This window comes from Hydra vulgaris, chromosome 13, assembly GCF_038396675.1.
Source record: "Hydra vulgaris chromosome 13, alternate assembly HydraT2T_AEP".
NCBI lineage: Eukaryota > Metazoa > Cnidaria > Hydrozoa > Anthoathecata > Hydridae > Hydra > Hydra vulgaris.
The window spans coordinates 55,731,500-55,743,475 of NC_088932.1; the positions used below are offsets into that span (position 1 = coordinate 55,731,500).

The following is an 11,976-nucleotide window of genomic DNA, read 5'->3' on the forward strand; positions in this document are numbered from 1 at the left end:
AAAAAAACATTCTTTCAGTTCACACCACCGACTCCTGTAACATCAAACGCAATATTTACGCGAGGAGTAGTAAATAAATTTATTTATTTTAAAAATAAAACAAAATCTTCTGATAATTTAGATAAAGACAGTTTTATCTTGCCAAAAGAGATTAGAAGTAAAAGAATATCAATCAGCTTTTGACGCTGCTAAAAAACTCGAGAGTCAAAAACACCCTGTCAAGAATTTGGTAATTGTGAAGAATTTTTTCATTAAAGTCAAATCATAAAAGCAACAAAAGAAAGAAAAAAAGACGATGAAGAAGAATGAAGATGGTGAATGTTTCAATGAGAGCAATGTCGAAGACGATTTAGAAGTGGATAAAGCGATGGTTGAGAACGTAAAAGAACAAAAACGAACACATCCTCAAACTCCGATGAAAAAAAGACCGATGGCTAAAGAAAAACGAAACGTAAAACCAAAATAGCAAGGTTAAGTGGCATGACAATTAAAAGGAGATTAATGTTTTTTAGTATGATTTATTTATTTTTCACTTACCTTTATTTTGTTTTACTAATTTACTGAGGTCTTTCTCAAAAGCTTTCTCATGTCTAGATAAGAAAATTAAATTCAAAAAAAAAAAAAAAAGAAACTGGAGCCGTTGAAGTTTTAAACCTCAAGCATTAATGGTTTGAATAACGGAAGTAAGCTTAGAACAGTTATTAACCATTTAAAAAATGTGACATGATATATTTTTCTTATACAGGAAACACATTTAAATTATGAAAACATTAATTTGTTAAAGAATGTATGTGATAGTGGTATTTATTCACTTTTAAACGGGACGACTGAATAAGCACGAATTTCATAAGTGCGAACTGTCATAAGTGCGAATAGGCATAAGTACGAACTGGCATAAGTGCGAAGAGTTGCAAAAGTCGGCATAAGTGCGAACTGGCATAAGGGCGAAGTAGTTACAAAAACTGGCATTAACATAAGTTCAAATTGGCATAAATGTGAAAAACCAATATGCACTTATGTCAATATTTGCAAATTTATTCGGCGCTCTTATGCCAATTCGCACATGTGCCAGTTTCTGTAACTGTTTTGCACTTATGCTAGTTTTCACATATGCCAATGTTTGTAAATTTATTCGGCGCATTTATGGCAGTTTGTGCTTGTGCCAGTTTTTGCAACTACTTTCCTCTTATGCCAGTTTGCACTTATGCCAACTTTTGCGACTCTTTGCACTTATGCCAGTTTGCACTTATACCAATTCGCGCTTATTCAGCCTCCCATTTTGAACCTTTTAGAAATTGAAGACACTTGGCGCATGCTTAATCCTTACAAACACAAGTACACTTTTGCAGCCACTAGCGGTATTTCCCAGTCAAGGTGGATCACTTCTACATTAAAATTAATTTTAAAATAAAAGTAAAATACTATTAAACTATAACGTTTGCAGCTTTAACAACCATGAAAACCGAACCTCCTTAATTGTTTTCAAATCTCACGAAAGATTGTCGACCGATTGCGACTAAATCTAGAAATTATTCTCAAAGAGATAAAGAATTTATTAAATCTAAAATTCACCTCCTGGTCCAAGCAGGAATATTAGAGCTAAGTAACTCATAATTGGAGTTACCAATTCATACCTAAACTCCAATTCATAATTGGAGTTACCAATGGATCTGCATGTTTTCAACGCAAAATATGACTTTGTTAAAACATGAGCTAACTGACTGTTTTCCTTTCATTGATAACGTTAAAATATATGGCAATAGTCAGAAAGAACATGATGAAAATCTGCTTAAGTTCAGAAAAATAAAATTATACCTTTGAATTCTGTTGTTCCATTCCCACTCAATCAGCAGCAAATATGAGCATTTAAAACATTAAAAAATGAGCTTGTTCAAACTTCGATGCAAGCCATTGATAAGAATACACCTTTTGCTGTAAAGACTGATGCTTCTGATTTTGCCATATCCGCCACACTTTTTTTTTTTTTTTTTTGCTATTTAACAATAAATAATCAACATATCTATACAAGAAAAAAATAAAAATATGTCCGTAGATACAAAGAAGACAGTAAAATCTTGTCAACAAGCACCGTTTTTGTATATACAATAAAAAATAAAAACTGTTCTTTTTTACAATGGTCTTTATAAAATAAAGAGTTAAACAGACAGGGGCTCAAAGAAGATGAAAATGACAATACGTCATTGCAATCTTTTCATAGAGCCCCTTTATACATTTTTAATAGAATATAAACATTAAATTAAAAACCCTAATGGGCATGAAACTGCTGCGCTAATCAGTAAATCAAAAAAAGATCAAATAAAATAAATACTAAAATAATTAAAATCACTTGGTGATCCCTTTAAGCACAATTAATTCTCAAATTTTAAAAATTTTCTTTTTTATTAGAAACTTAAATGAACTTTATCATTTTGCCATGCATTTGAATCCTTTTTGATAACTATTTCATATATTTGGTCCTCGATATGCAATGCTATATTCAGCATATTTATTGAAATTTTGAGGCAGTTTATATGAGTTACTAATATTCGCTCTTAGATAATAGTTTTCATTTATGTTTATTTCAAACTTGTTATTAAATTTTGCATGAGAGAGATTATTATTGAATCGAAACATAAAAATTAAATGCTGATAGATATTTAACTTAAAAACACTTTAAAAGTATGGAAGGCCTGTTGCCTTCCATTCACGAACCTTCAAGGGAGTGAACAATACTATTCATCAGCGGAGAAAGAAGCTCAAGCGATAGTTGAAGCCATAAATCATTGACGCTATTTTCTTTTGGGACGACATTTCATTCTCATCACTGACCAACGATCTGTGGCATTTAGGTATGATTATAAATCAAACAGTAAAATAAAGGATAAAAAAATGATGCATTGGAGAATAGTCTTGCCTCCATATTCCTATGATAACCGTTATTGTTCTGGTCAATGTAATAGTGTTCCAGATACATTTAATCGTGTTAGATGTGCAGCAATAAGTTTAGAATTATTATATGATCTGCACTTTGCCATCCTGGCGTTACTCGCCTCCATCAAAAAATCACTTTTATTTAGTAGAAGATGTAAAGCAAATATGAAAAGATTGCAGAATATTTAAAGAAATAAAATCTAATTACTATCGCCCAAACTGATGTACACCTAATTAAAGCAACTCAGCCATTCGAACGTATATATATTGGCTTCCAAGATCCATTACCTTCTTCAACCTCTCAAAAATATATGCTAACAATTGTAGACGAATACTCCCGATTTCCGTTTGCTTATCCTGTAAAAGATATGTCAACTCAGACAATAATTTACTGTTAATTGATCTTTTTTATCTGATGTCTGGTATGCCTAGCTATGTTCATTCTGATCACGGATCCTCATTTATATCTTCTGAATTAAAACACTGGTTCTTATCAAAAGGGATCACAACTAGCAGAACAACCCCTTTCAACTCGACCGGAAATGGATAACTTGAAAGATATAATGTAAATGGTTGAATGTCAATTTTACTCACTCTGAAATCCGAAATCTGCCTATATCATTATGGAAAAGAGTTCTACCTGACATACTTCATGCTACAAGATCTCTATTATGCACTTCTACTAATTGTAGTTGACACGAACGTCTTTTCAATTTTCAACAAAGATCATCATCTGGGTCTTAAATTCCTTCATGGTTTGTCAGCCCGCGACCTCTACTTATAAAATGCAATGCAAAGTAAATATGAAGATTCAGTTAATAAGTTTCAGCACATTGAAACAAATTTTTATTATGCTTATGTGAAACTTTCTAGTGGTCATGAGACTACGGTGTCTACTAAACAATTAGCTCCCATTGGGACAAGACCTACAATACAAACATCAAACAACAGTTTAAAATAAAAGCCATCGATAACTATCCTCTAATCCCAAATGGTAGCAATGAAACTCCTTTAACCTCCGAAAAGGAACTAGAAAACAATCTGAATCCTATAGAGCAAATAAACATTCTTCCTCGTAGATCTTCACGAATTTCTAACGCACCAGAAAAACCTAACTTATAAATACAACTAAACATATTTAAGAGTAGGGTGAATGTGATATACATATATATATATATATATATATATATATATATATATATATATATATATATATATATATATATATATATATATATATATATATATATATATATATATATATATATATATATATATATATATATATATATATATATATATATATATATATATATATATATATATATAGTGAAAACTAAATAATTATTAATATATATTTCAATTACATTACTTAAAGTTTCACGCAATAGCGATCATCAGATGTAATAATTAATAATTATTTAATAATTAATAATGATAATTATTTAATAATTAATATATATATATATATATATATATATATATATATATATATATATATATATATATATATATATATATATATATATATATATATATATATATATATAAACTAATTTAAAACATCAGATAGTACGAATTCTCTCAATACTAAATAATTTATTTGAAATTTTCGCCGGATTATAGGCACCGGCCTCATCAGCATATAATATAATATAATTACAAAAACTGTGACCGTTAAATAACAACAAAAAAATTGTCCATTGTCAAAATTAATACCACCGTACATGGAGAACATTGATGTTTTTGTATCTCCAAGGCTTCACGAACTTTTCTTTCAAATTTTTTATCCTCAACTTTAAGTATTTCTGCCCTTTTCATTCCCATTCAATATCCTCATCGCAATTTACTTTATGCAAAGCTAATGCAGACTGGTTTAACTTGCCTTCAGTCAAAAATTTTTGATGTTTTTGAATCCTTGTTCTTATTTGAAGTTTCGATTCACCGACATACACTTTGGGGCATATGCACTTAGTTAAATAGGTTTCAGGTTGGCTGTTGCGTGGTAATTTTGATTTATTTCTAGACGTTAGTAGTGTTTTTAGGTTAGCATTTGACTTAAAAACAGTTCTGTAACCAGCTTTTCTGAATATTCTTCTAAGTCTGGGAGATATTATTGGTATCCATGATAAAGAAATTGTAGGAAGGTTATTAGAGTTTGATAGAGTTTCATTTTTATTTGCTAAACGTTTTTTTCGAACGTGATAAGAAATATCTTTAAGCATTATTTCATCGTACCCATTTTCAGTAAACACTTGAATTAAAAAATTTATCTCATCTTTTAAATGGTTTTCGCTGCATATTGAGTATGCTTTGTGTATATATTCGTTGAATATTGCCTTTAAAATTTTGGGATCGTGATTAGAATGAGGTTTGATTTGGATATTGGTTATAGCATCTTTCCTGTAAACCTTAAACTCATATTTTCGATGTGTATTATAAATAGCAGTTATATCCAAAAAGTGAAGTATCTTATTTTTGTTTTCAACTTCAATAGTATATTTTAAAGAAGGACGTTGTCTACTAAGGATTGTTTGGAACTGTTCCGCTTGCTTTAAGTTAGAAAACCTAGCGTGGCTATCATCTACATATCTATAAAAGGATTTAATATCAGTTGAAGGAGCCATTGTCATTGCCATTTTTATTGCCTTTTCCTCATGGTATTGTAAAAAAGATTCAGCCAAAACAACCATAAAAGACAATCCAATTGGGCCTGAATTCTCCAACTCATGAATCTCATCGTTCCACTAGAAATAACAACGAAACAAACAAAGTTCAATTAGTTGTTTTGTTTCAGTTAAAGTAAGCTTAGTTGAGTTTTTGTAAGAAACGCTTTTATTTAATTGATCCAAAAGTACTAAAGTTGCTTTTTTTAATGGTATTGATGGGTATAAGTTCACAATATCAAAGGATACCTGTATTTCATCTTTGTCAATTAACCACGACTTAGTTTTGTTAATAAAGTCTTTTGAATTTTTTCACCTAATAGGATTTTCATTTAAGACCGGTTGTATTCTTCTGACTAAGTAGTTCGAAATTCCATAACAAGGTGTGCCAATAGTTGATACAACGACTCTCATCGGATAAGATTTGTCTTGTTTATGAGCTTTAATTAGCCCATACAAACGTGGTGGAACAGGATCACTCGGATATATGCTATATGCTTTAAATATTTTATAGCATTTAAAGAAATTCATCAAGACAAGAAAATTGATATTTTCCCATTTGATGAAGGAATAGGATTCGTGAGAATAGCACATGATAAAGTGATTGAAAAAACTAGAGAACAGATTGGCCCAACAAAAATTATTAGTATTGATCACACTCTAAGTTATTCAATTAAAATAAAGTCTTTCCTTTCAAAGTTTAACAAAAAGCAACGTTTTTCTAAAGATGAATATGAAAGTGTTTTGAAAACTTTAAATAGAATATTTTTCAAACTTTCATAGCAATCTTTAATTATGTTCCCATTTATTCCACCCGCACCGATTGCTTTGAGTCTTTTTAGAGATTTGAAGCCTTTCAAACTCTTTAATTGATAAATCTAGGAATAAGTCATGGGGAGAAAGTAAAATATTTGAAGTTGTCAAAAATTCATTAAAGGAAATATTTGTAGAAGGAATTCTATCAGCCAGCCTACTTCCGATATCAGTAAAGTATTTATTAAATACTTCCGCTATTTCATTTGGTTCATATACAATTTCTTATAGTTTGACTTTTATAAGTGTTAGGAGTTAAAATTGTGTTGATTGTTAGAAAAACGGGAAAGTAGTCTAATATATCTGATTTTATAATGCTTTTTTGCACGTCATTGTTATATACATCTGTTGTTAAAATATTGTCTTTTAGGGTGGTTGAGTTTTCTGTTATTCGAGTAGACCGGTTGATAAGCGGTATTGCTCCTGATACAAATATTTCATCATGAAATTTTTTTATTTTTTTATTTTCGCTATATCGTAAGCAACCATATTTAAATCGTCAATTACAAAGCTTTTTTTCTTTTCTTTGTTACCTTAATGAAAAATATTGTGCTTTAAGTATAAGCTTAAATTTTCTGACGCACCACCAGGTGGTCTATAACAACAACTTCATAAAATGTTTTTGCTTTTTAACTTTTCGCTTTTATTGTTTAAAATTTCAATTGTAACGATTTCTTTATCGCCATCAGAAACGCACAAATCATTCCTAACGTTATGCGCGACGTATTGTTTTACGTAAATCAGAACTCCTCCGCCGCGTTAATTCAATTGTCTTTCTCATAAAATTGTTTCAAAACTAGGAAAATGGAAGTTAGAGTTATTATTAAGCTAAATTTGTGAACACCAAGTTTCCGCTAAACAAATAATATCAAAATAGTTTTTAGTTTCTTCTATAAAATGTCGAAGATATTCAAAATGTTTGTTCATACTTCTTATATTAATGTGGACAATTCTGATTTTCTGTTTTCATCGCCATTTTTAGAAAGAAATTCTTTTATTTCACTAGCATAATGATAAAAACAATCTATTTTTAAGTCATTAAAATAATTAATAACTGAATTATTCATAAAGAGATTAGGTAATTTTAAAGGGAGGTGATTACTCTTACTAGGTTTATGAAACGACACAAATTTAGTTTTCTGTACGTTTAATGAAAGTTTATTTCAAGTAATCCAATCATTAATTGTTATTAGTTTTTCATTAAATATTTTAAAAAGATCTTTTATATTTTTATTTGAATAAAAAAGATTAGAGTCGTCAACAAACAAAATAAGATTTAAAATTTTGAAAGCTAAATATAAATCGTTAATGTACAGCAAAAATAATAGTGGTCCTAAGATGGATCCCTGGGAAACACCACAAGTTATAATTTTGTTTCCTGTTTCATTTTCTTTATACACTAAGTATTGTTTTCTGTTTGACAGGTAATTTTTAAACCAGAGTAGGTTATTCTTTAACACACCATAGAGTTCTAGTTTTTTTATAAGTATGTCATGGTCAACTGTGTCAAATGCTTTTGACAGATAAATAAAACACCTAGTGTATAACAATCATTATTGAACCCATCGGATATATAATTTATTAATTCGACTACTGTATGATCCGTTAAATGTTTTTTTTTGAATCCAAATTGTTAATTATACAGTATTTTGTTTTTGGTTAGATAGTTATTAAATCTATCATACATAATACGTTCTAATAATTTTGAGAAACATGGTAAGACAGAAATAGGTCTATAATTTGACATAATTGTGTCATCGCCAGCCTTAATAACAGGTGATTTTAGCAATTTTTAATTTCTCCGGTACAATACCGGATTTTATTAAAAGGTTAAAAATATGAAATATAATGTTCAATGAAATCAAAGATTGCTTTTAGAAGAAGTTTTTATAATTTTTGTAATTTATTTTTATATGATTTATGTTTTGAATATTTTTCATAAAGTTTTTATTTCCTCTTAGATGATTTAAGTAAATGTTTGGTCATCCAAGGGTTTAAAAGTGAGTTAGAATTTATAACTATTTTTTTTATTGGAAATGCCAATTCATAGTATTTACAAAACTGCGCCAAAAAAAGTTCATACGCCTTATTTGCATTTTGTGATTGTAATATTAGATTCCAATCAATTTTTTCTGATAAGAGATTTTGAAAGTACAACAAGGAATTTTCATTTGATCCGTCGCGATTGTAGATTTTAAGGCAGAATGATTATCAGTTATATTATTTGTAATTAAGAATATTGGGAAATGATCTGTTATGTCAGTTTTGATTATGCCAGATTCTAAGAGGCAGTCATGAATATTATTAGTAAATAAATTATTAAGTAATGTCGATGAAGTGTTAGTTATTCTGGTTGATTTGTTTATTGTTGGAATCATGTTGAATAAGAGTATTTTAAAAACAATGAACATTTATATTTGAAGCATGATTTAACAAATTTATATTATAGTCACCAGTTAAATACACATGCTTCTTTGTTATGTTAGTGTTGCTTAAAAATTTTTGAATTTCCAGCTGGCTTTCTATAGATAAAAGGTTACATTTATCAAGGCACTTTTCGAACCTGAATTGCCTTGACGCTCATCTTTTATTATTTTTATTTTTTTGTTATTTAGGGGCTACCAGAAGTCCTTACAGTCTTATCACAAAGCACCACGAGAGAGCATTTAACTAGAATTTTACGCCTCCTACCGTAGCAATGTCGCTTGTTAACCTCTGGGTTCTGAGCCAGGACTTTAACCACTGCGCCACGGCTGTCCATCACTCACTCGAGGAACTGCAATGCCACCGTTAACTTCAATAGACTCATAATATGTGTGGCTAAACTTGAAATTGTTATATAGTAGCATTGGCAAGCAGTTTATATTAGGCAGTATCTGCCGAGCGGCCTTGATCGAAGTGATTCACTGAGTAAGAACCTGATCATTAAAGTCGTGAGGACGATATAAGCAGCCGAGGAGAAACGACTCTTCACCAATTGTTGAGATGAGCTGAGTAGAATTAACTTCGTTGACTATGATATCTTCTTTAGTGTAAATGGCAACTCTGCCGCTCCTAGTTTCTCTGTCTTTGCAATGTGGGTGGTAGCCAGTTATGGCAACGTTTTATAAATCTGTGAAACAAGTTTCCGCAAAAAAAATGACATGTGGCCAACTAGATATAGGCAGAGCAGGTAGTCTAGCCAACAGCTCTTGTTGTTTGTCATTTATGAGTGAGCATTGCTTGTTTACTTATTAGTGATGATGTCTAGGTGGAGCGGTGGAAGCGTTGGGCTGAATTGGTTTTATTTTTGATGTAGCTATTGGTGTAGGACGTCTAGCAGAGGAGATTTTTGAGTTGGGAGCGGCAGCATTAGTTAATTAAATAATATTATTATTAACAATAATAATAATAAGTAAATTAGCAAATATTTTTGAATAGTAAGCCTCGTGGAAAATTACATTGACCCCTGTTGTTGAATACTGGCTGGCACAATCTAAAAACATCATTGTCCTTATTGATGACAGAGATGTCATCTTTCTCCGGAAATGTGAAAAATTCCTGGCCAGATCTACCCAAAATCTTTATGACCAACTCATGTTCATCTGCACCTAAGACTTGAAATATACTCACATAGATTTGCACACTTATTGTTCACTAAGTTTGAAACTTCACAATCAAAATCATCAATTTTAATAGACAAGCTGTCCTCCTCACTATTGCTATAATCACTGTGGTAACTTAGTCTTGTTAACTTCTTTTCACATTTAATCAGGCCTTGAAATTCTTAAGCCAAACCTTTAGATTTTTTTTTTTTTGGCTGGTGTTTTCTTCATTTTCAAGGATAGCTGACCTGGTAAAGTTTGTTAAAGAACTTCTTAAAACAGAAGCAAATAAAATTATTCATAAAACAGAAACAAATTAAATAACTATTTTACAATAAAAATTTTTGATGCGCAATTTATTTCAATATTTTATGAAAATACTAGGCTCGCGAGAAACTAAACATTTATGATCAAACTTACTGACTAAGTAACTAAAGAACATTAGAGCAACGCAAAAGTTTCCAATATTCAATATAAGCAGGTTTAAATTTCTAAAATGCTATGGATTAAAAGGATACAAGGATGAAGATCGGTCTAAAATTCTGCAGAGATTAGTATTTCTCTAATACTATAGTGATTGCATTTTGTACCATTATCACATTCACAGCATGTCAGCCTTCTCATACATACCGATTCTTTTTTAGTGGAACTCCTCATGAACTTGTAAAATCTCTTTTAAAGTTGTTAGATTTTCCGCATTTCTCATAGAGAGTAAAATCTATGTTGCTAATAGCTGAGATGGTTATACTTGGACGCTTTTCTTTTATTTCTTCAAGTAAACAGTTTTTATAAGGAACATCTTTCCCTTGTCCTATTAATCAGTCTTCGGTTCTTTTGATACAGCCCCCTTTTTCGTGCACTTTTTCTGTGAAATGCTATCTCATTGTTTTAGCTCATAATTTGTTTTGAAAAAAAGTATCTACAAATAAAGCATGCACTTGTTTTGGTACTGTTGAGCAGTACTATCGCTAAAGAAATGAGCTGTTTCAATAATAGACAGCTTTTCTTTCAAGTCATTAATAACATGTTTTAATTGCGCACAGATCCCAAAAAAGTCGTGTAGCCTGTTATCTAAAAATGGACAGTAAGATTTTGCCAATATTATGTTTTCAGAAGTACTGTAATAGTACATCACAACTGTATAGATTGAAACTTTTTTTCTTGATCCACCAAAGTGGAGTGATTGAATTTCTTTTGAATATTTGCAATTATAACTTTCTGAAAAATTAAAATGAAAGAAAATACCCTTAGGCCTCAAGTTGTTTTTTATTTCTGAGGTAGATTTGTACTGGTGTTTTATATTGCATACATGCCTCATAAACTTTTCCAGTATGTTATAAATAAAATCCAAAAACAGCTGTTTTTTATTTAATGTTAACTCTTCTTTTACAGTTTTGAAACATGTCTTCATTTTACCTTTTGTCGCAAGTTCAACTTTTTTAGATCATTGAGGAAATATTACTTTTCATTCTTGAATTCTTTACAAACTATTTCTTTGTTTAAACTGTTTATACTTTGTTTAAACTGTTTATACTTTGTTTAAACTGTTTATACTTTGTTTAAACTGTTTATACTTTGTTTAAACTGTTTATACTTTGTTTAAACTGTTTATACTTTGTTTAAACTGTTTATACTTTGTTTAAACTGTTTATACTTTGTTTAAACTGTTTATACTTCAAATTTTCTTTCCTGGCACGGTTCTCTCGACTCGTCATTACATGTTATACTTTTAGCAAGTCAGTAGGATATTTATATGCCAACATCTTAAAAAAATAAAACTTTATGAGAACCAAAGAAAAATTCTCATGGTTAGTACAAGGACAAGTATATCGTTCACGGTCTGGTTGAACGACCCAAAGGATCTCAATTTGCATGTTGTGTTATAAGATGTTGGCTTGAACTCAATTGTTTGTTTGAACTCGTTGTACAAATTTAACATTACATCGTTCAATATTCTTTTCTGTTTTTTCAGTTTTTTTTTT

At 30.1% G+C, this 11,976-nt stretch overlaps 1 protein-coding gene across 1 annotated transcript; it reads right to left on the bottom strand.

Moving 5' to 3' along the window:
* Positions 1-4,748: 4,748 nt before the first annotated feature.
* On the bottom strand, positions 4,749-8,788 carry LOC136090028 (uncharacterized). Its single transcript, XM_065816132.1, has 3 exons — positions 8,566-8,788; positions 5,955-6,094; positions 4,749-5,678 (listed from the first exon to the last, which is right to left on the bottom strand). The coding sequence occupies exons 1-3, from the start codon at positions 8,786-8,788 to the stop codon at positions 4,749-4,751; spliced, it is 1,293 nt and encodes a 430-aa protein (XP_065672204.1).
* Positions 8,789-11,976: the final 3,188 nt, after the last annotated feature.

Coding starts and splice junctions, on each gene's coding strand:
- LOC136090028 (XM_065816132.1), bottom strand. CDS start 8,788: ATGATTCCAACAATAAACAAATCAACCAGAATAACTAACACTTCATCG. Junction 6,095..8,565: donor TCAAATGAAAATTCCTTGTT/GTACTTTCAAAA, acceptor AAATATTTAAAG/CATATAGCATATATCCGAGT. Junction 5,679..5,954: donor ATGGAATTTCGAACTACTTA/GTCAGAAGAATA, acceptor TGTTATTTCTAG/TGGAACGATGAGATTCATGA.